Source organism: Drosophila guanche, unplaced genomic scaffold, assembly GCF_900245975.1.
Source record: "Drosophila guanche unplaced genomic scaffold, DGUA_6, whole genome shotgun sequence".
Lineage (NCBI taxonomy): Eukaryota > Metazoa > Arthropoda > Insecta > Diptera > Drosophilidae > Drosophila > Drosophila guanche.
The window spans coordinates 6,010,924-6,038,015 of record NW_022995746.1 but is presented as its reverse complement, the minus strand read 5'-3'; the positions used below and the strand labels follow the sequence as shown (position 1 = coordinate 6,038,015).

General features: G+C 44.8%; 1 protein-coding gene across 1 annotated transcript; it reads left to right on the top strand.

Annotated features, from left to right (window-relative positions):
* The first annotated feature begins 1,086 nt into the window (after nucleotides 1-1,086).
* Nucleotides 1,087-8,419, top strand: LOC117582256. The gene is made up of 6 exons (XM_034269870.1): nucleotides 1,087-1,372; nucleotides 5,415-6,352; nucleotides 6,423-6,795; nucleotides 6,864-7,466; nucleotides 7,529-7,866; nucleotides 7,942-8,419. The coding sequence occupies exons 2-6, from the start codon at nucleotides 5,570-5,572 to the stop codon at nucleotides 8,158-8,160; spliced, it is 2,316 nt and encodes a 771-aa protein (XP_034125761.1). The 5' UTR covers nucleotides 1,087-1,372; nucleotides 5,415-5,569; the 3' UTR covers nucleotides 8,161-8,419.
* The last annotated feature ends 18,673 nt before the right edge of the window (nucleotides 8,420-27,092 follow it).

Here is a 27,092-nt window from a genome sequence, read left to right as displayed (position 1 = left end):
AATTGGAAGAATAATGAATAGGTTATAGTCAATACGTACCACGAGTCTCTCTGTGTGCTGGAAGGTTAACGAACAATGAGGAAGTGGAAAAGCTATAATTAGTGCCTTCATTTGGGAAATGTCTTGGGTAGAGCGAGGCATTGGCTCTAGGATTCCCACGGTGGGAGATTTAATTGTTTTTGCTCTAAAGATATTTTTGATTTTTAGGCGTTTTCTGGTGGGAGATTTGTAATTATTTGAAGTTCTTGATTTTAGAGCATTATTTCAAGCATTATTTTGCATAATTCTAAGAACTTTGCCAAAAATAATTCTCCGCCAAAGCACTTGTAAAACGAATATCCCCTAATTTTGTATGCTTAGCCACATAATTTTCGCTTCATAATTACCATAAATTACCACTAACTCATCAACTCCCACGCTCAGAATCAATCTCGAAATTATTCTCAATCCATAGTTCCTTTTTGCTTTGGCATCCCATGAATCATCATCATCATCCAACTGCTGCTTCCACTTAACCCAAATCGAAGCCAGTTGCCGTCGCCGTCGGCACCCACATATGCAACATTTCCGCAGCCAATTGCAGAAAAAAGCTTCAGCCATAAAAACCACACAAATACAAGAGATTTTTCGATTTTGTCAAAGCTCTCCCCCAAACATTAAAACATTCTTTACAGCCTCCGGGCACGCTTCATGCTGCACACAGACAAACACATCTACGAACACATACATAAATGTCATACAAAACGATCTCATCATAACTTAAACGTCACGTTGCAAGAGCCATTAAAATATTGGCTCTGACGACAATGGCAGACCCCCAAAAAAAAAAGCCGAAATAAAAATAAGCATTGCAGACACACTGAACCAATGACTTCGCCAGCAATCGACCAGCGGCGGCAGCGCAGTCGCAGTCGCAGCAGCAGCAACCGCAGCAGCAGCGCAGCAGCATCGCAAATCTATGCAATTTAAGAGAGTAAGAGTGGCTTTGAGCAAAACCCGTTTAAGAGCAAAAGCTATGCCACGGTCGAACCGTCGCGTCGATTCGCGTGCCGAGCTTGAAAGCGAAAATCAAATCGAAACCGAAAGCCAAACGAAGCTGAGCTTGAAGGCGCATGTGCGGCGGCAGAGGCTCTCTCTCTCTCTCTTTCTCTCTCTTCGACATCGAAAGAATAACCACAGCTGAAAAAAGCCGAAAGAGAGTTGAATCCGTTGGTAGCTTTTTTCGGCATCTTTCGGCTTTTGGCTTTTGGGGCAAAGGCATTTGTAGTTAGTTGTAATTTTGGCAGCCAAACGTGCGCATGCGGCCAACAGTTTGAAGCGCGTCAAAACAGCATCAAATTTTCGCTGCTGCAACAAGTGCAGCACACAACAAGTGAGTTTTTTTTCACCCAAACGTTTATGGGCAAAAAATCGATGTGCAATTATTGCAAAAGTGTAAAAATTGATAAAAATTATAAAAAAATAAGAAGAAACAAATAAAAATGCAACTCTATGCAAATTATGACTTTGGTAATGTGCAATCAACCGAACACAAAAATAAAGTCATTTTATTTATTTTTTGATGTTTGCACTTTTAATTAAAATGGAAACAAACAGCAAAAAAATATAAGTTGCAATCAAAGTTAATTAACATAAAACAAGGCAGCAAACATGTGAATGTCTCGGAGTATTCAGTGCCCCCTGCCATGTAATAAGATCGCACAACCGCAAGAAGAGAGACAACAACTAAAGCGTGGAAAAGTGACAAAAGTTTGGTTCTCGTGTGAGCTTTGGAGATCATCAAATGGAACTCAAGACGGTGATCATCTGTGAACGAGTTGAGTGTCAAAACTCAAACAGACAAAAAACAAAAAAACTATTTAAATAGGCAAAAGCAGCTGCAAAAAAAATTGATGTGATTGATGGGATTAATTGAGCTTTGATGACATGCAAGAATTTAATGCGGAGTGAGACAGAATCCACAAAGTTCAATCAGCTTACCCCAAAAATTATTTCAGCACCCAAAAAGAAGACAACTTAATGAGTGATTTTATGTTATTTGCGTAAGAAGTTAATTGGTTTTTTGGCAGTGATCAATCAGTGGAAAAACAGAGAACTTTTGCCAAAAACTTTGCTGATTGCCAGCCATGACGAACACAAAAGAAACTATCCATAAAAATAATACAAGAGACTCGTTAATTAATGCTATAAAAGAACAACAAAAAAAGACAACGTCTGTCAAGTGATTGTTGTCGATAAATCGGGACCTAATCCACCCACGTTCTTGTGTGTTTAAATGTCAATTATGATCGATTGGCGCACAGCAATCGTTGGCCATCTAATCACGCCAGTCCACCTCGACCTCAACAACAGATCAGAGCAGAGCAGAGCAGAACAGAACATACTTTTGCCACAAGATCGATCGATCGATCGATCGATGGTCTGACTTTGATCTTTAGTTGCAACCCCTCTGTGGCATCCACTGTGACGCATCGTTAGAATATAGAGACATTGCCCAACCAAATTGTAGCATGTATCTGGGTATCCATTTTGCTCATGTCTGGCCATAATCGCCGTGTCTAGCTGCCATAATCCACCCGCTAACAGCCAGCTGGCCTCAGAGCCAATCTCCCCCTTGACCAGAGTCCGATGCAGGCCCGGTCCGGTCCGGCTCACCTCGCATTGCACACAGCACATCTTGGAGTCTGAGCCGGCTATGAGTCTGAGTCTAATACGGAGTCTAAGTTGCAGGCATAAACAATTTATTTGTACAGCAAAATAACTTTGAACTCGCAGCGGAGCCACCACAAAAATGACTTAACTTATAAGCCTGGCATTTTCCAGTTGGATGCTGCAACCAGATGTCGGGTCCGACTCCTCTGAGTCGTGTAATCAATGCAGTTTACCTGACTGGCCGGTGTCCGTGGAATGTGGTGCATAGGTTCTCGTTTAAGCTGCTGCATAAACATCAACTAAAAGCAAATGCAACTGCCATAAAGAGGTGTACAAATGCACGAGCAATGTGCAACACGGTCTCCCTTCGATCGCATAGAAGATTGCTGGCATTCAAGCGGAACGTAATGTTGCTCAAAGGTGTTCTAATGGCTGACCAAATGAGCTATTGAACAATGCCTGGAAGTGGCTCTACAGATACAGCCAAACAGATAACTAAATGAACGTGCAAATACTAATTAGACGGCGTCTCAGTGGAAGTTACCAAAGATCTAGATTGGTGCGTGTCTGAAGCTGTAATTTGAGGGGGAGATCGGAGCCAGAAGATGCCCAAAGACTTTGCCGGTTACGTACAGAATTTAGAAGGGGATATTAGAGCTATTAAGTGGAGGAGTTTTTAGCTTTAGTCTGGGCTTTTTTGGCCCATTAAAAGGTTGATTTCCTAGCTTTAGTTTGGAGTTTTTCGCTTTCATTTGTATGACCAAAAACAACGTTGAAGTTTTTCCATTTGGGGCCGTTATTCTCTTGATCTTTCAGCAGACATTTTGCGCATCATTAGAGTTCCTCACCGCTTAACCACACTCAAAGCCAGCTCTCTGATGTTCTTCACTTAACACTCTCATTAGCTCTGTGGATTTGTGGATTTGTGGATTACCCAACAGACACATTTCCCAGAGACGACTTACCCAACCTTCTTCACATGCTCAACGGGCATTGGGTCGGAGTTTTCCTCACTCCATTTGCCACACCACAAGGCAGACATTAACAACTCTCTTAGACCCCTGATCGCATTGTTTTCTTGTTTTCTTGTGGGTTTGTTGGGGTTACACCCATTCTCCTCATGGCTCGACCCTACAACAAGGTTCTTCACAGCGCACTCTTGTCGTCAATTGCTATTATGACCTTTCTGTCGATTGCTTTTGCTTGGTAGCCGTTTTCCACACCCAACCCCCGAGACGACTGACCTTAGCAAAATCTTTAAAGCCAAGAGAGCAGCAAGTTGCAAGCCCCAAAGCCGCCCCAAGCCACTCTTAATAACTGGCCAGCCAGCACACAGCATTTGTATTTATTTTTTTGCACAACTGAAGACTGAAGACTGAAGACTGAAGTGGCACAGAGAGTTGAAGTGGGCCTGTCGTGGTGTCTCTGGTTGCAGCTCATTAATCGAGCAACGAACGACATAAGAGCGGCCGCAGAGGCTGCCCCAACTCCTCCTGCTGCTGCTGCTGCTGCAACACTTGAGGAAACCTGCAAAAGCACGGCAGGCGCAGTCAGGCAAACGAAAACAAAAGTGAAAAGGTCACTAGCATCAGTTGGGAGCACAGGAGTCACACAGCTGGAAGTTGAAAGAGTTTTTGGAGTCGTCTCCAAGCACTCCGACACTCAGCCAACTGTGGCCGCCAAGCTCAAGCGATTTTTGGTGCTCAGCCAGCAGCATCGCTCCAGGAAAGGGTATAAAACATGAAAGCATAACATTTAATGTGCTCAACAAACGAAAAAGAAAACTACCAGCTGGGGAATCAGTTTGCTTCTTCAAAGTAGAGGCAGCTGCAGCTGCTGTCAGTAGATAGGAACATCGTTTCAGCACAACTATTCACAAATATTCTTGCAGCACGCTGCAGTATTTCTTAGACTTAGACAGTCCAAACTTTAATGATATGTTTCTCAACCAAATTCTTGAATTATTTTGTAAGTTTCCTTCACCGAAAATGGCCTTGAAGTGCCTTAAACTCTGCGCAGATTTAGGCAAAAATGATTGAATAATTGCCAAGACCAATACTAGCATTAATTTCATTAAGTTTCTGGATTATATAATCACCTGCCCCCAACCTTGGCATAACGAAAACAAATCTTTGCTTGGTTTCAATCATCAGAACATTTATTCTTACATTTATTTATGGAAAAAATGGAATTTCTAATACAATTTGTTGCGGATTTGCCGGAGAAGTTTCTGGTTGCTTTCTTTCTATTTATTTCCTGATTATTCTACCCCCATATATAGAGCATCGCTGCTTCGTTGTAGCCTTGTCCTCCCTTGGACCAACTGTTGCTTCGTTTTTCCGGCCAACAAGTTGAGCTTGGCCCAGGTTTTTGGCTACTATTTGTGTGCCTTTCTGTGTGTATTTCTTTGTGTATTGGCAATTGGAAGTTGCAGCCACCAAGCACTGGGCCTCAATATTTCTAAGCTATTGGCCAATGCACATAGTCTGGCTGGTGGTTATATTTATTTACTTATTAAGCTCTGGGTACACAAAGATTATTTATCGCTGCAACAGCAGCTGGGGACTGTGGACTCTGGCAGATGTGCTCGGAATGTGTTGGGGAATTAATTGAAGCTTAATTGAAACAATCTGACAGATCCGGTGGAATGGTTTGGGCTTGGGGAAGTCGCTAGTTGGGTGACAACTTTCCAAATGCCAAGACAGCAGCTTGACTTTCATTTTTGTATTTTCCATTTGTAATTCGACTTCCTTTCGCTGCAGGAGCTCCAAGCTGAAGCCCTAAACTGCGCACGAAGAGCAACTGGTTAGACAATAGCAATTATTCCGCACTCAACCCTCCCCGCGAGGCTTATGCAACAGAAGCAGCAGCTGCAATTGACATTTGCCACAGGCAGACACGAGACAAAAGGAGAACCATGGAGGAGCAGCCCGTGACGACCCTCGATGATGCCTCAACAGTCATCAATGGATTGAGACGTCAGCCCACCAAATATCCCCATGGCCTAAATATCACCGTGCAGACCATCGATGATGATTACTCCCGCGCCTCCACACTACGCAGCAAGGGCTCTGTCTCTGGCGCTGGCTCTGGCGCTGGCTCTGGCTCCGATGCTGCCTGCTGGACGGACACGCAAAACTATCGCATTGGCATGCTGGGCAGCCCCGAGGCTTTGGCCGAGCTGCAGGTGCGCCGCTACAAGTATCCACTGACGCCGAGCAACTACTATTTGGAGGCACATCGTGGGGAGAAGCCCACACCGTGGATGCTCCTGGGCTATGCACGACGCGCCTGTCGCTGGAAGTATTTGCGCTGGCCCATCATTTTTGTGGCAAGTGTCTTGCTGTTCTTTGGCTTGATCACCTACTGCCTGTGGCTGCACGACGTGAGTGTGGCCAGGGCACGCCTGCTGCAGCGACGCTACGAGGCAGGCAGCAGCACGAGCAGCACAACGACGACGAGTGGCAGCAACACGGAGCTGTATGATGGGGAGGAGGCTGCCAGCACGGAGCGAGAGCTGCAGCAAACAACGCGACTCAAGGCGGTGGAGCACGACTACACAACGCAGCAGCCAGAGGTGGCGCAGGACTACGACGACACCTTGCTGCCCGCGGACAGCATTCGCTTTACTTCGGGCCATCAAAACAGTTTCGGTGTGCCCATTGAGCAGGACAAGCGCATGCTGCAGTTGCTCAAGGAAGTGAGTGAAGAGAGGAAAGGAAACCTCTAGGAATTAGACTTTATCTTGCACCTTTTTGCCCCCCCCACAGCTGCTGCCCAAGCCCCAGGCCACGCCGCCCGGTCATGAGCAGCCGCTGACACGCGTCTCGCCCACACTGCCACCGCCCTCGGCTGCGAGTGGACATCCCACAGAGGCCATGACCAGCAGCACACCATCGACGACAAACAGCGGCTGCTACTCCACGATGCTGCCCATGTGCCAGGGCGTGCTGGACTACGATTTGACGTACAATCGCGAGGGCGCAGCGGCGCCACGAGATGCGGCAGCCATGGCCGCCTACGAGGAGTTGATTCAAGCCAATTGCTCAGCGCGCGCGGTGGAGTTTGTGTGTGCGGCACTGGAGCCGGAGTGCAGGCCCTCGCACATTGGACAGCTGCCGCCATGCCGCAGGATATGCAAGGGTAAGGCAAGGGCGGCAGAACAGGGGAGTCAGAGCGAACCTTGAGTGACTTTGTTGCCCCCTTTGTAGCCATTTTGGAGGCCTGCTCCATTGCCATATCCAACTCGGATGTGCTCAGCGAGCTCTTCGATTGCAGCCTCTATCCGGATGCCCATGAGAGTCACAAGTGTGAGGATCCCACGCGGCGCAGGGACGACTGCTATGCCAACGAGTTCCAGTGCCACGATGGCAGCTGCATACCCCAGCAATGGCAATGCGACAAGATCAAGGATTGCTCCGGTGGCGAGGACGAGGACGAGCAGTGTTTGGTCTGCGAGCAGCAGGACGAGTTTCGCTGTCGCTCCAACGAGAAGTGCATACCCGAGGGCCAGCGCTGTGATCTCAATTTTGATTGCTTCGATGGCAGCGATGAGGAGGATTGCGACGAGTATGGCTCCGGGGACTCCACGCCCTTTGATGAGGCGGAACTGAATGCGTTTCCCCGAGTCTTTTCCTATGCCAGTTTTCTGTCGCCCAATGAAACGAATGACAAGTTGTACACGTACATCACAGCCACCACGGATGAGGAGGCGGGCACGGAGACCAAATTTCAGATCCATCAAGTGGCGGCGCCGCCGGGCAATGGCTCGGCCAGCGGGGAGGAACCCGCAGCCGCAGGACCCAAGGGTTTTGGTAAGCCAAAAAGCACTGCAGAACTCTGCCTATATTTCCGGGTGCTTAATGCCTTTCCTTAGTCAACTTTCGTGACAGCAAGGAGATCATGATGACCAGCGACTCGGAGAACAAATTCAAATATTCGCAGCGCGCCAATCGCACGTCCGTGAAGTTCAGCATCAGCGGAGGCGCCACCACGCCAGCGGCACGCACAGCCAGCGCCATACCCAGCGCGGCACTGGTGCAACAACGTGGACGCACCACCACCACCACAACAACAACAACGACAACGACAAGCAGCACCACCCAGGCGCCACCCACGGCACAGACAGCGGTGACAGCGCCCGGCGGTTGTCTGCCACACGAGCTGCGCTGTGTCAGTGGCAAGTGCATCACAGTCAGCCAGTTGTGCGACAAGGTACGAGAGAGACAGAGAGACAGAGAGAGTAGAGTCTGAAGTGGCAGCTTAAATGAATTTCCTTTTCTTGCGTAGCAAATTGATTGTCCCGATGCCGCGGATGAGCTGATGTGCGTCTACCGCGAGCGGCCCAGTGGCAGAAGAACCACCAGCAGCACCACAACAACAACAACAACAACCACTACTAAGCCCAGCAGAGTTGCAGCCACCAGCAGTCCCAAGAGCAGCGCCACCACGCGACGTCCCCTGCGGACCACAGCCACACCCAATCGAAGTCGAAAGCCCAAGTCCTAGTGCTGCTAACTTGTAATTTTTACTTATAGCTCGTAACTCTATTCTTTTATCTCCTACCTTTATCTGTATTTTATTGTATTTCCCTTTCTTTTCGCGCTCGCTATATGTTTGATAAGCGATTTATGAATTATGTGTAAACCTTTGCTAGAACTTAAGTTATTTGGTAGCTAGTTTATGATTGAATTGAATTGATTGATGATTTCTTTGACTATTTGTATGCGTATGTAAATTGTATTTGTAGCCGTGAATAAAGTTTAAGAATTGAGAATTATTTGAAGAATTTGAGCAGCAAACAGTTGAAGATTTCGACCGCCAAAACGCTGAGAATTTGACCAGCAAAATGGGCAAATTTCTGGCATGTTTTATTTTATTTTTAAGCCCACAGTTTGAAGATTTTTAGTGGCAGATTATGAGAGGAAATAGAAAAGGATTTGAGCTACGAATAGTTGAAAATTTGACCACCAAAACGTGGCTGATTTTGACTGGCAAACAGTGAGTTTTCTTAAATTTGTAAAGTAACAAAGTTCCAGCTCACAATTTAAAGATTTTCCAACAAGATTTGTGGCCAACAGATCCTAATTTTGACTGCCAAAAGGTTACGAATTTTTACTGTCAATTGGTTGCAAATTTAATCACCAAAAGCATAAATTTCTGTTAGATTTTTACAACATTTTTAGTGTACATTTTCCAAGTCACAATTTCAAGATTTTCTCCATAAAATGTAACCAACAAAAAGTTGAAGATTTAAACACAGAAAGATCGAAACACCTGTTAAGTTTTCTTCACGCTTTCAGCATAAATCTTCTGGCACACAATTTATGTTCATTTGCTTGACCTTTACCCATATCCCAAAACCCTCTCTAGCCGTGTCCCCGAGACAATGTCCGAATGAAATTCAAATGAAATCGATACAATTAAAGTGCGGGACATTATTATTATTGCACAAGGGAGCCGCAGGGAGTGCATGGAGCAGGGCCCACGCATTTGAAAGCAATTCAATTAACCAGACTATTGTTTGAGAATGCCACAAGGCCCATTATCTAGCCATGAGACACACACACACACGAGTGACTGACTGCATTAGAGACGTGCATGTGGATATCTCTGACTAGACAGACTCAGACAATGACCAACACTCTGGTGTGCCGTTTGCCGTTTGCCTATGAATCCAGTTTACACATGACAAAATGCGGAAGAGACACAAGGCACAAGGCACAAGACAGACACACTTGTCGGACAGATTAAATTGCAGTCAGACGAGGGGCAGACTGAGCCTCTGGCCAACAACCATTCTGCAGATATTCTCTACCCCAGCTCAGACGACCCCTCAGTCAGTCTTCTCGAATGTTTCCTCTGGGCTTTATGCACCCGTTGACAGCTCTCATGGCAGTTCCATCTCTCCAGCAGTCAGTTGTGTGCAATTTTTGTTAGGGGCTGCTGCTGCTGCTGCTGAGGCTTCCGATTTCAGCCACAAAAGTTAAATGCACCCAAAAGGTTCCCTTTTTTTTTGTGCTACTTTCTGATTGATTGCCATCAAAAATCCGCTTGTGCCAAATACGATTTGATTGCCGTCATTGTTGAGCTGCAACGCCCGGAGACTACCATTAATATATGTGTTTTCGGCAAATCCCTAATCCCAAAAACCACCCGAAAAACGGCACAAAAATTGTGCTAAAAAAATGATATTTTATTTCCTGTTTTATGCTTTATGTTTTATGCCATTTGATACGATTTTGCTTTTTGACAGCTGTCAGGCAGCTACATTTTCACCTTAATTAAGTGATATTAATCGTCGTTTTGGTAATCGCAGAATTTTCATCTCCCGGCAGCTCTCTGCCTCTCTCTTTGGGTGCGAAGCGTCGCAGAGAAAAACTTACAAAAAATACCCGAAGAAACCTCGAAAAATCTCCTTCTCTTTGCTCGCATTAAAAGCTTTTTCACCTTCGCTTTTTTTTTGTGTTTTTTTAGGGCAAGGGCCGGAAGTTTTCGGGTTAGTTTTACGCCCTACAAAAACTGGAATGGACACGCATAATTTTCATGTTAAGACTGCTTGAGTTGGGTCACTGCCAATATTGTTAATGTAGTCGATTCTAATGGTCGGCATTTGGAGTGCCTCACGTGTGTGTTTCGTGTGTGGCAGCTTAGTTTTTTGGGCTCCATATGCAAGCATATGAGTACCCACAGGAGACTTTGGGAATGGAGTGCCTGGCCATCATGTTAATTGAAAACTTTCGCAATTGACTTAAGGACTTACGGGCACACAGAGTAACGAATTTTTGTGGGTGAATATTACAAAGAGCTACAGCAAGGAGAGGGTTTTTTCAATAGCTTTTTGAAGGGGTATTAGCTACAGGAAGCCGTACTGAAAAGTATCTTAATATTATCTCTCTTTGTTATCTTTCTTTGCTGCCCAAAATCCTGCCGTGTTCTGGCAATCATCTCTGTGGGAGAGCACTGATAGCAGGGCGCTGTTTCATATCAATATTACATACAGTCTCAACTCAGTCTTAAGATGCTTATCCCTGCCCGTGTACATTTCAAACAGCAACCTGGAAAGGGGTGCAAAAGCATGTCCCGTGGTGCACAAATAATTACGGGGCACTCATCTCAATATCGTGCAGCAATTCAGGGGGTGCTACGCTTGATCGTTTTCGAATTGCCAGCGGCGCACACTTCCGCCCCGAAGCGCAGCGCCCTTCCAAGGGAGTTCAAGAAGTTGACATAAGGAGCGTAAGGAGCAGCAGTTCGAGTAGAAGATTGCTTCTGCTGCACTTTTGTAGCATTTTTGGGTCATTGTCTGAGGCAACCCTTGGCACCCATCTGCAGCCCAGCTGCAAAGGGTTGTCCGCTGGCTGGCTGAGTGCATTCCTTTGCCAAGGAAATGGGTGTGGCACAATCGTAGATTACGCCAAGCTTCCCTTCCCCCAGGAACCCACAAAAAGTACAGTTTAGCCATTAGAGCAAAAGCACAAATCTTGAGCAAAATCATTAAGCGCATTTTCCAATTGATTTCACAGCTCAGCCGCAAAGCGGCAACGGCAACTGACAGAGCGAAGGAAAGGAAAGACTTGACCAAAATCAATAAGCAGCCAAAAGGCAAACCGCAAAAACAGAGAAATCCAACAGGGAAAGGGACAGGGACAGGGAAAGGTAAAGGGCATTTGGGGATTGTCCACTGCGGCTTGGGTGTCTGTCCAGTGAGGCGAGCAGACAATTGTGTTACTCAGCATTTAAGAAGATAAAAGGGTATGATGGGAAGATGATGCTGTGTGCCATTAGCTAAGGGAATGAAGAAAATATTCATGATTTGCCGTCTTTAGAATATTATTTTCGTACAACATTTTTTGATGCTTCAAAGAATTCTTAAAATATATACCCTGATGTTCTGAAACTTTCTCCCACAATCCCAGGGTATCCCACAGACTCAACCGCACTTCACTGCCTTCGATTTTGTCGCATTGTTGCAAAATTTGATGAGGGACCCACCTCAAAACTCGCAGTCCCCCCGCTACCTGCGGAGCAATTGAATGGCAAAACGACAAAGGAAAACCCCAAACAAAAACCGAAAAATCAAAAGTGAAAATTGCTTTTGGGCAGCAACATCTTTTTACGCCTGATTGCAGCTCAAAAGTGTCATCTCTCTCTCTCTCTCTCGGCTAGGCTGTTGGGTTTTTGCCTCTAGGTTTATTTTTCTAGCTATTCAGTTGAGAGGCCCACACACACCCCTCCGCAGGGCACACACACACTCGGACATGTAGGCAGAGATTGGAGTGATTTACGAGCTACAGGGCTGAACATATACAGGATGCTTAAAGGATAACACAGAGCAGACATGCAGCAGAAAACCAGGAGGACCAGTGTCGGGCACATTTGGTCTGTTCATTTGCATAAATGCTCATTAAATCATGTTTGCCGGCCAATAGTTTTGCTCCTTCTTCTGTTAAACTTGCTGTCGTGTGTCCAGTTTTTTTCTTCTTTCTGGCATAAATTTAAAGACCTCGTCGGTGCACCGATCTGTTGGCTGGCTGGCCTGGCCCCCCCGTTAATTGCCTCACATGGAGTCGAAAGCAAGCGATTTGCATTCGCCTCGCACCGAATGTCAAGTTCAAAATGATTTAGTGACTTTTTGTGTTGGTTTTGTTTGCTGGCCGGCCAGTTCGGGGGGTAATTAATTGGTAGAGAGAGAGAATGGTGATAGTAGTTTTTCGGTGTGGGGTTTTATCTATACAAACTTTGCCTGCCCGGAAAATGCAAGCGGAGAAATGGCGAGAGAGTGAGAGAGAGAGACAGCAATCGGTGAATGTTTCGCAGCTTGTGTGGCGTGTGCCTAATGAGTGTTCCCAATGTGTTTCCCTCCGTGTGGATTTAGATTGGAGCTATACATTTTGGGGGTACAATTTTCGCTACTTTCGGCTAATGATGCAACTTTTGGCAGATAAATGGATAAGTGAGTTATGTGGCCTGAAGTTTGAAGGAGATTGCTGCGGAGAGTGCTTTCAAAATACTGTATTTGTATCTGCGGTGCAGAGGGTACAAACTGCCTGTGCCCATGCAGAACTTCCAGGAGCGAGCCAGAGAAAGCAACCGAAAGAGAGCTTTGGAGCAGATAGCGGCTGCTGTTAGGTTGAGCGCGAAGGTTTGCTAAAGCGCGAGAAGCGATCGAAAGAGAGCGTTGGAGCAGGTAGGCGGCTGCTGCGTAGCTTAGCGAGAGAGCGAGAAAAGTGCAGCAACGAAAGAGGCGGAATAGATAGACGAAAAAACGGGCGCTGCTGCGCGTAAGCATAAGTAAGAACAACTGTTAATGTTTATGGATGTTTATGTACAGTAGTGGGCGTAGCGAAGAATAATTTTATGACTTAATATCGTACCATGACTGTTAGTGCCTACAAGTGTTCTTAGATCTCTTCAAAATACTGCCCAAATAGACTTCCCCACCATTCACTTTTAATGTACTCTCATAGCTAACCTCCCCCCACAATCGTTTGCTGCCATAAATTCTCTACTCAATTCGATCTCCTCCTTGAACGCTGAACCATTGATTTGCTGCCCCCACACTGTGAACCCCTGAGAGACCCCACTGTCATTGTTAATCTTCCATCATCAGCAGCAGCAGCAGCAGCGGGAGAGGTCAGGCAATGGTAACCCTCACCACATATGGCCAACACCTCTGTCAATGGAGCAACTGCAAAAATTGAGCCCAGACCCCAGATACACATGTAGTAGGTGCGGCATATCAATGACTAATAACCTTCAATAAAGCCCCCGCCCCCAGCCCGTACTTGCGGGTTGCTGGTCTGATCTTATTGTTCAGCGAATAGAGCAGGACATCTGTCAGCCAAAAGGCAGCAGCAAGTCAACTCAACTCCATACAGGCGACGCACATGACTAATTATGGGTATTGCAGCTTGTGCACAATAATAGAGACCATGACTGTGGCTGCTCTGACTCTCCTCTCCTCCTACTGCTCTTGCTTGTACTCTCTTTGCTGCGGCTACTGCTTTGACTCCCCTGCCACTGCTCTTACGTTGCCGCTCTTGCTGCTGCTCTCTTACGGCTCCTTTGAGCTGCGCTAATGATCCGTGACAGACGTTGATCGAAGGCAGGCAGGCGACAGGGCAGCGCACCTTTTGACCGTCGTCGACGACAGCAAGTAGCGTGAAATATTCGCCATCAAAATAACGACAAAACATAAGGCACACACACACACACACACACAACAAAAACAGAGCAAATGGCAAACACAGCAAACAGCAAAGTAAATTAACTTTATCGTCCCATACACGCGGTCCCAATCTTGGAGGGAGGGTGTCTGTGGGGGGTTTATTGGTCGCCTGACTCAGCAGCTGCATAAACAAATTGCAGTCAACATTCATAATTTCCTGTTTAAATTAAGCTCAAGCCCGGCATTTTGGGCGCTGCTGCAGCGGCTCCTAACTCAACTCAACTGTGTATTTCCTAGTGACAAACAAAAAATTACAACTCCACGCACTAAATCTGGACTGGCCCCCTGCCCCAACCCCCTGCCAGTCGCAGGCAATTAAATGTCGCCTTCAAAAACGAGACTTCAGTGCGGACTCGACTCCACTGTGGCAGTCAGTCTGCTCCACTGTCCGTCTGTCTGTCTGTCTGGCAGTCAGTCGGGCTCGACTGCGTTTATTGATTTTATTATGCATAAAGCCAGCCACAAAAGCGACCAAAATGCAAATCGCCATCGATATCAAAATGAAAATTATGCATTTCCAAGCCAATCGTCGAACGACGACGATTCAACGATAGACTTTTTAACGACTCTACAGCTATACTCTATATTGGTGGTAGGGTATTTTGGCTTGCCTGAATATGCATTGAAAACAAACTGAAAATTATACTCTTGTATAAGGATCCCTTAAAATGGGATTACCAGAGCCTTCAAGTTTCCTTAAATTCCCAATCACAATCAAGAGTGCATTCCCCATTCGCCTTCTCTTCTCCTCCGCCATTCTCCTCTCATTTCCCTCTCTTTGCATTTCGAGCGTATTGCTTTTTTGGCGACGAAACGAGAAGCGGCTGTCGGACAGCCATCAAATTGGCAATGCCGCCGACGCCAAACGATGGACGAGCGATTGCAGTGGACCTGTTTTTGGTTTTTTTCCAGAGCAGGAGCCAGAGACTGATCCACAGTGCCTCAAAAGCTGTAGATGTGAATGTCGTTTATCATAATCTTATCAACAATTCACATTCAATTATAAATCAATCAAAATTGCACCAATTTCATTTAAGTTTTGCGGCGCATTTCGGTTTCTTTTTTGTTGTTGCCGCCACAAAACGGTGTGGCACGCTTTGCAAAATCGCAGATTTTTTTAGAGTTTTTGTTTTGTTTTTTGCACTGTGTGTGATACGAATACTCAGATTGAGATTTTAGATTGATATATGGCCACAGATTGGTGCTCCCACGTTTTTCGGAACACAGAAAGAGAGAGAGAGAGAGAGAGAGAGAGGGAGTCCGTTCTTTGACAGCGGAGAATGGATCGCTTAAATAGTTTTGTCCATAGATTGATACATTCGTTAATCGAGATTCGAATGTTTGTGTGGTTGTTTTCGAGTGGTCCACACACACACTCCAACCGCACATTCTAGTCCGCTCATTATGCAGCTTGTCGAGAATTCCTTCAAGCGTAAATTGTATCTCAACTGCAACCGTATTTGGCAAACCCCCCCCGCTGCTCTATATATTCAGCATTTTTCGGGATGATCCTTAGCCGGGGACACACACACACACATTCATTCATTCGCTGATTGCAATCAACGCTCAGCTCTGGCCTGTGCTCTCCCCTGTCTTTATTATCTTTTTGCGGTTTTTGCTTTTTATCTCGACATTGCAATATTTTTAATGCTTCATTAATTGGAAATTCAGCGCCTCGTGTGCCTTATGGAAATTTCCTATTTTCGGCCACAAGTAAATATTCTTCAGCTATAGATACAGCATGTTGCAAGGGCACACACATGCCACACGCCACATGCCACATGCCACACGCCGCCTTCCGTATTGCCAGAACGTGCTCGGAATTCAATTTTCAATTTTCATCTGTAAAGTCTCAAGTTTTGTTTGCATTTTGGGCTTCGGTTTGGGGTTTGGGCTTTGCTTTTCCTTTGCCCAAACATTTCGTTTGGGGGTTTTGTGGGTGGTGTGGTGGAAAATGGAGTTGTAAAGTGCTGGGAAGTAGCCAGAGAATTCCATAACTTTTTTATGCTGCCAGTTACTACATAAAATTTGTAGTTTATTTGAGGGCAAAGGGAAAGTCATTTGAGTGGAAATGCAGCTGTAATATTGTGAAAATATTTGGGTCCGAATGATTATAAATCTGTGGCAAGTTTGGCAGCTGTTTTACCTTAAATATAGATATTTGTATTGTTCAGTTTTCTATTATTATTTTACAATATTTATTAATATTTTATTTGACTGTTAAGCGATTTCTTTTTCAGTTTATATTTCCGAACCGTTCTCTAACCAAAGCAATCATAACTCAATAGATAATTCCTCCATCACGGATGCAAAGAGCTTCAAGTATTTTAATTTAATTTCCCATTTGTAGTATTCCACTTAGCAAATTCTCTCGCTCATTAAATCAGGCCAAAACTTTCCGTTTCGATGAATTTACGATCGTTTAGAAATCTTTTTAGTGCTTGGCCAGAACGAAACCAGTTCCGCAAGCAACCTAAAGATTTCTTGACTACAAAAGTAGTTTGCCAGCCCTCAACACACACACACAAAATAGTTAACAAATCAACAGACTGTCATCTGCCCATTCCAGGGAGCCGCCTCTGCCCAGAGTTCAACAGAGTTCAAGCGGGCACAACCTTGAGCCAGAAACATGTGCCTGGGTGGGGCAAGTGCTCGTGTTCCATTACACGTGCGTCATTATTCGGGGGCGCATCTTTTGCCTAATTATGCAGACAGACAGTTTAAAGGTGTGCAGCAGCAGGAGGCGCCCCAAGACCAACCTGTAACCTTCCCAGCAGCTGGAGCTAATTAATTAAAAGGTGAGGCTCAGGCGACGACAGCCTACAAGAAGCTACATCTGAGCGTATGTAAATATGTTCTTGCTTGGGGCAAGTCAAGGTTAACAATGAGCAAGCACAAAGCGCTTCTTCAATTTCATATAAAAACTGTACGGCCATAGAAATCTGTGTGTGATTTATGCCCAAGGGGTGTGTTTTTGCCCCGCTGTCATTGGGCGTGTAACGAGCCAAAATATTCATAAAAAATACATTAAAAAGAATGGCAGTTTATTAATGCTTTTGCACAGAGAAAATGCATTGAACGGAAAACTTTGTTACAATTTTTTTATGATTTCCAACACAAAGCTGAAAAATATATAAAAATATTTTATGCACTTTTGTAGCCAATTTAGTGTAAAGTCCTGCGCGGAGGCAGCTGCTCCCGGTGCTGCCTCGAACTAATTGCATTTAATTAGGGCCAGTTACGAGCGCACATAAAATGTATAGAACCGGGAATACCCCTCTCTACCCACTCTGTTTGTGTCACAACAGCAATCTGTGCCGACGGTGCTCGCTGATTTTTATGGCAGCGAGTTTTACGAGCAATTAGAACTGGGATAGAAGAGGATATAGTAGATGATTCCTTCGTGCAGCCTGCCTGCTGGTAGGCGTATCCCTGACACGCTTCGTCAACATTGCCAAAAGCAAGCGGCACAACGAATGTCATTTGATGGATTACACAAGAGATACGAGCGCAGGACAGGAGCGGAAGGAGAGGAAGCGCATGCGCAGCCCTTGGCCTGACAGTCACCCCTTTCAGGGGCGCTTCCGGGCTTGGCTTTGCTTTCGTTTTGATTTGTGACAAATTGTCTGTGACAGCAGAACTGGAACTGCAACTGGAACTCTGCGCTGCGCTGCATCCTGTCTCCTGGCTGCCTCCTTTTGGGCCTCTCCAAACTGTCCCTGCGCTGGCACAACAACACATTCGTCATTCGTAAGCGATTCACACACCCAGTCCAAGCGCGTGGCACAATCTGTCAAACGTCATTATCTCTGTGCTAGCTGCACGTGTAGCTTCAGTCACAGCGTCACACAACATTTCACGCCCCGTGCCACGTTCCACAGTTTTCAAGTAGCCGCCGCCACGGCCACTGCCGCTGCAATTTCATTTTCTCTCTCGGTTCAAAGAGGGGAAAGTGGCAGCTGCAGCCAGCAAAGTACAGTCCGTACCCATGGAGAACGTACAATTGAGGCGACACTCGGACAGGTTCTACATTTTTTGACAGCCTCTCAAGTGTCAAGGCGGAGATGGCAGCCGATAAGCAGAACTCAAGTGTCAATGTTCAGCACAAAGAAATATGCAAATAATAGACAATTTGCCACTGTAACAGCAGAAGAATATTTATGATTCAAAAATGTGTTTCTATGTGGTTGAGTGATGGGTAATAAATAAAAATAGTAAAAAAAAACGATGACTATTTTGAATGTCAAAAAGAGTCAGCTGAGTCTTTTTTTCGCTTTAAATCCATTACAGACTTTCGCTGCATTCATTTTGGTTTGAAAAATATCAAATTTCAGTTGTGTTTGTTTAATTTCTACCCCCCACAAACATAATTTTCATTAAAAAGAAAGTTCCCTGAACACACAAGAAGGATATGCCCAGGCAGTAGCCACCCCAGAACCCTCATTGGATATCCTGCTTCATTTACGGAAGATACATAGACACCGCCACGCCCAAAAGTAAAACAAATACAATTTCGCAAAGTAAATATGAAGTTATGATTGCCTGAGAGCAACCAAAAAAAGGAAAATATGAGCTGAAAAAGTAGAACGAACATTTTGGGTGGTGAAAGTAAATCGATCAGGCCAAAGAGAACTCATCAACCTTCAACACGAATAGGCGCCGAAGTGCCAACTAGCAGCCCAAAAACTCAGCCAAAAACTATCCTCAAAGCAACCCTTTTTGCCCCTTCTTTTACCCGCAGAAATCTCAACCATAAAACTGTCAAAAGTTGTTAAAGGGGTAAAAATCGGCAGCAAAAATCATTTCTTCTACTCTTTTTTTTTTTGGGATAAAAAATCATAAAAATTAATTAAAAACGATCCGTAAACAAAGTGAAAGTTCAATGGAGGGACACCAAAAAAAAAAACAAAAACAACAACCAACAAAATGAAGCAATTCGAGTGAGTGCCAAATTACGTAGCGTGAACATAAAACGGCAACAAAACAACAACAAAAAAATACAACAAAAAGATACACCTAAATCCACAAAAATGCGTAGAGATATTTTTACCAAAGGCTTAGATGCGCTTCATTTGACCGTGGTGGGGGGCTGGGCAGGGATGTGCAGCGGCAGCTGTCGATATTTTTCGCACACATTTTTGCGGCATTATAAAGCGATTACGATTAACCAGCAGTTCGATTCCACTGCCGATTGGCTACTGCCCTTAATGTGGAAAGAAGCGATTTCGTATGGTGAAAGTGACCGTTGGACAGGGCAATCCTGTTTACTGTCCCATGGCTCACGCCCCGCCAACTCACGCACAAAGGAAGTGCAATTAGAGCGAAGAGCAAAGAGAGCGTAGCGAGAGAGAGAGAGAGAGAGAGAGAGAGGACCCCTCGCTGATTGCCCATTGTGTGCTGGGTGTGTGGGCAGCTTCCTATTTTAATCCCCTACATTGTTTGCTGTAATTTTGTTGTTTTGTGTGTTGACCAGGAGCCGTTACCCTGATTTGCTTGCTGCTGTCTGACTGCTAGAATTGTGGGCCAGAGATGTGGCGTGAGCTGTGCAAAAATAAACAAGAAAATCTGAAAAAATCTCTCTTATCTTTATTCCTTTAGCAATTTGCGTTTAAAATTAAATTACATTTCAAAACATATTAATCAACCATCAGCACACACATTTATGACTCTATCACGCGTTCATCTCTAAGCCGGACTCTCGATTTGCCACTTCCCACCCATGCCACACACTTCCACTCGAAATGAAGTTGTCAGCACTGCAAAAGCATTTAAATATTTCAATGCGCCGCCAATCTCTGCCCATGGTCTCTGTCTCTATGTCTCTGTGGTGGGTAATTTAAGCCCAAAGTGACCCAAAAACCGACACTGAGCCCCTGTATCTCTGTGGCTGGCCTGAGAACAGCCAAAAGCTAAGCATGGCACGCACTTTATCTATGAAAATATTCATGGCAAGTTGCATAAATAATCCGCCCAGCACTTCAAATTGATAAAGACAATTTACAATTTATACAATGCACACAGAGAAACATTCGAGCTGGGCGCCTGGCAGACCCAAAAACAAGCAGACAGCAGCAGCAGCAGCAGCAACAACAACAAAAGCAATATCAGGCCAAACCCAAACAAATCAAATTGGAGTCATTTACCCGTCGACACTAATAGAAAGGGGGGAGAGAAGCAACGGGAAACAGAACTGTCTCTGGTACTGAAGCTGTAGCTGTGCATTCATATGCCAACGACACATCTGCTTCACTCAAGTAATCGAAAAACAAGAAGCAAAAGAAAAAGAAGGCAAAACAAAAGAGAAGTTTGAGAATACCCTAAGGCAGAAGTAAGGGAGTTTTAGCTATGGCAGGCCGCTGCTTTGTACACTCTTTGGTTTTGCTATAACTTAAAGTCTTTCACCATCTAAATGTCTTATAAATTCATCAAATATTTGCATAATAAGTATAATGATTTAATACTGCCACAAGTGTGTAGTCTAAGGTGTAGTCACATCACTTAACAACTCTCCGCTGTTTGCATTAAGCGTTACCCCCCAGACGTAAACCCATCGATCATTGGGCCTGGGCTGACAAACCCCATGCCAATGTTGTCATGACGCTGACGCGCACTCGAATAGTGTAATCTGCCTGCCAGACAGACACACATGCAAATATGTGTGTGTGTGTGTTAGGGAGGCTTCGGCTCAAGCTTTGGCTCTAGCTCTGCCACCCTCTCTGGCACTGCTTTCTCTGCTGCCCGCTCTGCCTCTGCCTCTCTCTCTCTCTCTCTCATTGTAAATTTACACAGGCGAATGCGAATCGACGAACGACCGACCCACATACTCCTCGCACGGGAACAGCAGCGTGGCTTAGATACTCATATGAGGCGCACTCGTCGTCATCTCACTGCAGCTCTCCTGTGAAGCCAGCTCCTCGAGTGGAAATTGCTTCGTATGGCAGTCACTGAGTTGGCAATCAATCAAGTCAAGTGCCAGTCGGAGCTGAAGCTGTGTAGGTTTTTGGCCAGAGCATTTTCGAAAATTATGAAATTCTGTGAGACGGATATCCTGCAGTGAAAACTGGCACCAACTCCTCCTGCCTCTTACCTCTCGAATCAGTCACGAAGTCATTGCCAATTATGTCATGACGCAAATGGTGATGGAACACTGCAGATACATATCTGAAGACGATGGGGGCTGAGAGCTGTAATCAAAACTGGTTACCTTGACATTGCCAATGCGGTGTGCGTCCACGACGGCAATTACCTTGGCCATCCGTCCAACTGTGTGCATTGCATTGCATTTTTCCTCTGCTCCTCCCGCCGCCGACTATGTGGGTCAACGGGGCATCTAATGGCACACAAATTGGATTAACACATAGCTGGGCAACCGCTCCCTGTCCTCAAGGAAAAAACATCTCTGCAATTTGCTGTAATTAAATCGCTTCGCATCGTGTTCGTTTGTCGTTTGTCGTTTGTCGTTGGTCGTCGTCGTCTTGCACTTAAATGGCGCATTTAATGGTGTAATATCATTCGCATTGCGCTTTTAATTTCTATTTATGTCTGTTGGCGAAGCAATTTCTCTTAATTGCAACACAGATACTCCAAGTGAGACACCGCCTTTTAGCTTACTCACTGCCAGGCAACTAACTAACTGACAAGTATTTTGATAAACTGCCTTCAAGCCTTCAGTAAAAAGTAAATAAAATATATTGTATGTATGCGTATGGAGCGCCTGTCAATGCTGTTTTGATTTATGCGTTCAGCATAGTTCTCTTTTCGAATGGGAGGTTCAAATGTTAACAAATTAAATTTTCTACTTAATCAAAATGCAGTCACAAAAAATGAAGGGGAGCCACCCAGTTTCAGAGTCAGTCCGCTCTCCGCTCTCCGCTCTCCCTCTCTCGCATTTAGTTTATTTTTGGGTTCAAATAAACAAATTTATCAAAAACCATTAGATAGAACTCCAGCCAAACACATGCTCGGGGCAGACAGACAGACAGTGGCACAGCCTTGAGTTTTGGTTTGTTGTCTGCAAATACGAGTAAAAATAAAAATAATTGGCTGCCACCTATGGCAGCTGGAATAATGGGGACTGGCGCTGGCGCTGGCGCTGGCGCTGGCCTCGAAGAATGTTTACCTCCCAACCCATTTAAGCAGGTCGTAGCTTTTGGGTGGCAACTCATTTGAGGTCACGGCATGGAGCGAATGAAAATGGAAAAGTAAAAATATGAAATCTATAGAGAAAGACTTCAAAATTATTAAGAAGGAGCTTTATGAACATTTCTGAGCACATTCGGGGCTCAAAGGTAATCGCGAAACTAAACTAAATAAATCTCCCACATTTCCTTAAAAGAAACCCAAGATTTCTTATCTCAAATGCCTTTGGCACCTTCCATACTTTATTACATTTTCATTTTATTATTTCCGCACTTATTTATTATTTTTTCGTGTGGCACTGCCAATGGCTTTGATAACACTAAAACTCAATTAGATGTTTGCCATTTAGAAAGTCGTAGAAGAAGTTTTCGCTGTGCCACACTTGACATTTAGCCATTAGCATTAACATAAATCATATTGGCTCTCAGCATAAATTTATTAAAAGCCAAAAGCAACAAAAAGTATTTGTAAGGGGAAGAAAAACCTCGAGGGAGAAGTGGTAGATCATGATGATGACGGCATTTTCCACAATAGTGTATGGATTCGCCTGCGACTTCATCCACTGCCAAGCCACTAAGACTTTTCGCATTTTCTGTGCAATTTTCGCCAAGCCAAAAGGTCATTGCGGGGCCAACAGGAGATGGGCTAAAAGAGATGGAATAGGATGGGTTGGGATACGGAGATGGCAGCTGGCAGATGGGAATTGGTTGCTGGAGCCACAGTCTCGGATCAGAGCGAGCTCCAACGACCATACAATAACCATAAAATGAATAGCAACCTTTGGAGACGCCGAACAAAGGCGCCAAAACCAGTTGCTTGCTCCTCCTGACTTCCTCCTGAGCGCTGGGGCATTCCTTATTGACTTTTGAGTGGCCCCCAAGCTAAATCTCGAATCATATTTCTCAATGCATGACATTTGAAAGCAAAGGAGGAGCAGGGGGAGGGAAAAAAGCGGCTGCCTTAGAGAGATTTGTAAGGATACCCTAAGGGAGTGAAGTCTGTGTTGGGCATGTGACTCAATGAAGAGTTTTACTACCGAGTGAAGTGGAGTATAAATTTGATTGGCATTTAGTCTTTAACATCTCATTAACACTTCATAAACACATTTTCAACGCGCCACTTATATTTTGTCAATCAATTAAAATGCTAATTTATGTAAATGCCTGAAAGAAATGTGTGTTATTAGCATTCATTTAACATAATTGGATCGTGCATCAAGATATGAGAATGACAAATTCATGAACAATCAAAAAGCGCACTACGGCAGCTTCATTTTATGCATATAACAATTTGGCAAACATTTTAATGATTGATTTGCAACATTAAGTAAGTAGCTCAAATTTGTATTGTAATTCTGCTATCCCAATTTGCGGGCAACTCACGGCAGCGAAATTATAAAAGTTCCCTCTCTAGTTCTTACACAAAAGCCGCTTGCTGAGAGAGCACCTGCTTGACTCTCTCTCTCAGCTTCGCTTAAGGTTTCGTGAGCGCTGCTTACGCTTGCTCTCTTGGAGGGAGGGTCCGTTTTGTGCGCGCTACCTGCGGGTACCGCTATGTTGTACTTCTAAGCGATCAACGGGAATAAAGAGACAGCAAAAATGCTTTGCAGTTGCAGGGTATTCTCCAAGTCTCCTATCCACTTTCTTGCTTCACTCAGTCAGTTCGTATTTTCTCTGTTCAAATCAGTTCAACAACAATATGGCAAATTATGACGCTTCCTGACTGACCTTTATCTCCCTCTCCCCGCCGGCGAACAGGATGAGGTGCGATTGTCTGTGTCTTGGAAACAAGATGAGATGGGATATTTTGTGTGTGTCTCGGGGTTAGAGGGTCGCACAAGTTATACAATTACGCGGCAATCAAGGCGAATTTTACTGGCAATTATGATAGAGAGAGAGAGAGAGAGGAAAGAAATAGAGAGGCCTTTGAAGGCGTTCGAGTCTGCTCGACTCTGTTTTACTCTGACTGCGTGATAAGCATTTTGATTTATGCATTCGTGGCAGCGTTCGGTTCGGTTCGGTTTCACTTGGTTCGACTCTTGAGCAGTACAAGCAAATCCTTAATTGAACACGCTGCTCGGGCTGCTAAGTAACTAATTTTATGGCATATTAGTACACCATTAATTATGGCAGCGTTATAAATTTTAATGCCGATTAATTGCTGCCAAAACACCAGCCAGAAAACAGCAAAAGGCAAACGAGAGAGAGAGAGACACACAAGAGCAACACTCTTGCTGTGTGTGTGTCTAGTGACCCAACAACAACAAACAGCGAACATAACAAGCGGACCAACACACACACACAGACAGACAGACACCAGAAGCTTTAACAGAAAAACTGAATGTTGGCATACTCCAGGTAGCTTTCATACCCTGGAAGAGTGGTAAGTAGAGCAGACCCAACAATTCAAAATACAATATTTCTAATTATAGTTCAAATTCTTCTCGTTCTAATTATTCCTTCATTATATAAGTTGAAAATCCATTGCCAAATATCCATATTCTCATTTATAAATCCTTTTTATTGCAGGGTATCAAATGCATCATTCACCTCCAGCATACCTTACTCTCTTGTTCCCAGTGTTGTTGGCACAAATGTTTCTGTGTATACATCCGCGGACCAACTTCATTTACTGTTCCACCTGAAAAAAGAGTCCAGAGCAGAGCGGTGCAGATCAGAGGCGAATGGAGGGGATCAGAGTCAAATCGAGGGGCACACAAGATTTGCCTACAGGGGGGAGTCTGGGGATCTGAGTGGCTCAGAGTTGGAGTTGGAGTTGGAGCATGCGTGCCGCTGTCGATTCGGATGGAGAAAAGGCTTCCTGTTGTGCGTGGGTCGACGATGTTGTCGCCGTACACGTAGCGGTATTTGGTGCTGCTGCCACCGACCGACCGTCGACCGACATCACGTCGTGCAGTGCGATGCCAGGCAGCGTCATCAAATTGGTCGCACGCGTCATATAAAAAATGAGCTTTTTTTGCAAAGGAAACGGTTTACGATGATGAGGATGAGGATGCGGCTAGCTAGAAACACAGATCACCTGCAAAATAATTGGGGTATAGGCTACAATAGCAAAGTTGTGTATCTGATTAAGTGTGTTCATTGAGGCTTTTATGACGCTTTTGATATGTAATTACTGATCTACATTTATTGTTACATTTCGTAAGCAAGACTGAATTAAGAGAACACCAGAAATTGTAGTACAAATGCCGAGAGCTGCTACAGAAACCCAATTTAATTTGAAAATAAATACAAACTGTGCAGATTTCAGTGTTATTTTGTGTGCCATAAATGTCATAATTGCTGCAACATTTCAGACATTTTCCTAAATTAATGTATTGGCTCTGTGCCAGTTGGCTACAATATTCCTACTCGATTCACTTCCGATTGAAGCAACTTTAATCAACCGAAATCCCCCTGGAGTCGCAGCGTAGCGCACATCATTTTATAAGTCGAAAAATTATAAGCGCATAACTCTTATTTTTCGGTCTGTTTGGATAGTTTGTAAGTAAACGAGTCAGCGGCCAGCCAAATGTTATTTATGCTGTTTTGATTGCATACGGTGAGTGTTTTTAATTTGATTATAATGTGTATAATGGTTATATATGGCCAATGAATGGCACAGCATAATGAGCGGGAATATTAATGAGGAACTAGCTCAAAACCTGCTTCTATCCCCCAAACTGTCACATGAAAGTGTCAAGACAGAGCTTGAACTAAATGGGAAATTGGAATGGCCCGTCATCGAATGTTGGCCCCCTTGGATGCCACCCACGTGCCGACGCCGCAGCTCCATCATCATCTTCTGCTCCCATTTCTGGACTTTCGTTCAACTAATTTGTCGTAAGTGTGGGACTTTATGTAATGAAGAGCTCCGTAACCGATATCTTATGCGGCGTTTCGGTTTTGTAGTTTTTATTAGTCCGTTAATGAAGTGTTTTCAATGTTTTGGTGCCTCTGACTGACGTGATTTGAATTTGGATCTCTTGCATTAGCATAAGCCCAAAATGTTGAGTGCTCCGCAGATTGTGTCTAAGGTTTGGTTGGAGCTCCAGCAGATAAAGTGAAATTAGTGGAGCAGCTGTGGCATGCACAGGTGAGCGGCTGTTCCCTTTTATAATTAAGCATATCTTGCTGCACCGTTTTTGCCACCATTAATGATCACCACCAGCTGCTGCTGCTGCTGTTCATTTATGCCCCTGCCTGGCTGACAGGCCACGCCCCGTAGTAAAATACCCAAAATTATGATTATGACAGACAAATCTATTGGCAATGCCCAAGGGCAAGGCAGCCAAATCAATAATTTTCGCACTCAAAGAAAGGTTCTATGTTGCGTGCCCCTTTTTTCCTTTGACAAATTTATAGACCCGTTCCCGTTTTGGCGTCCCTTGCCCCTCCTTTGTGTGATGCAAATTTATGACAAAACATTTTCCACAAACCAAAAGTGTGGAGAAATGCAAACAATGCACAGAGAGAGAGAGAGAGAGAGAGGAACGGGTTGGCCCAATAATTTAATTATAATTTTTTTTGCAGTCCGCGGAAGCATGCAAAATGTTTTCCAAATTGGATGCATATGGAAAAAATGTCTGGGTACACAAGGCAGGGGCAAAGGAAGAAAAGTTTTTGGGTTTCGCTACGGTTGCCTTACCGAATTGTTGGTTGGGATAGGTTAGGGGTTGGGTTTTGCTCTGGAGCGGAGTTCTGTGCGTAAATTCCCTGGAATTCCTTTGGCAACAACTGTCTGCGATCAATCCAGTGGCACCCACGCGATAATGTCAATCAAAAAACTGTTCGAATATGGCTCAGAGTTTTCCAAGCTCAATTAACATTTGTCTCAATTACACGCCAGACACGCAGGAGATGGCCCCAGGTCGATAAGAGAAGGTCTGGCTATCGCTGCTCTCTGTGGTGTCTACCTGGAAAGGTTAACTGGTTTGGTGGTGTCCACTCGTTGAGTGGCGTGTGACCAGCGGTCAGCAGCAGGAATGTGAAGTGGCAGTGACCAAAGGGAAATTGAATTAGAACAGAAGTTCGTCGAGGGTTCTCCGATGACTGTATGGATGGTTCTGGTC

Coding starts and splice junctions, on each gene's coding strand:
- LOC117582256 (XM_034269870.1), top strand. CDS start 5,570: ATGGAGGAGCAGCCCGTGACGACCCTCGATGATGCCTCAACAGTCATC. Junction 6,796..6,863: donor ATGCCGCAGGATATGCAAGG/GTAAGGCAAGGG, acceptor CCCCCTTTGTAG/CCATTTTGGAGGCCTGCTCC. Junction 7,467..7,528: donor CGCAGGACCCAAGGGTTTTG/GTAAGCCAAAAA, acceptor GCCTTTCCTTAG/TCAACTTTCGTGACAGCAAG.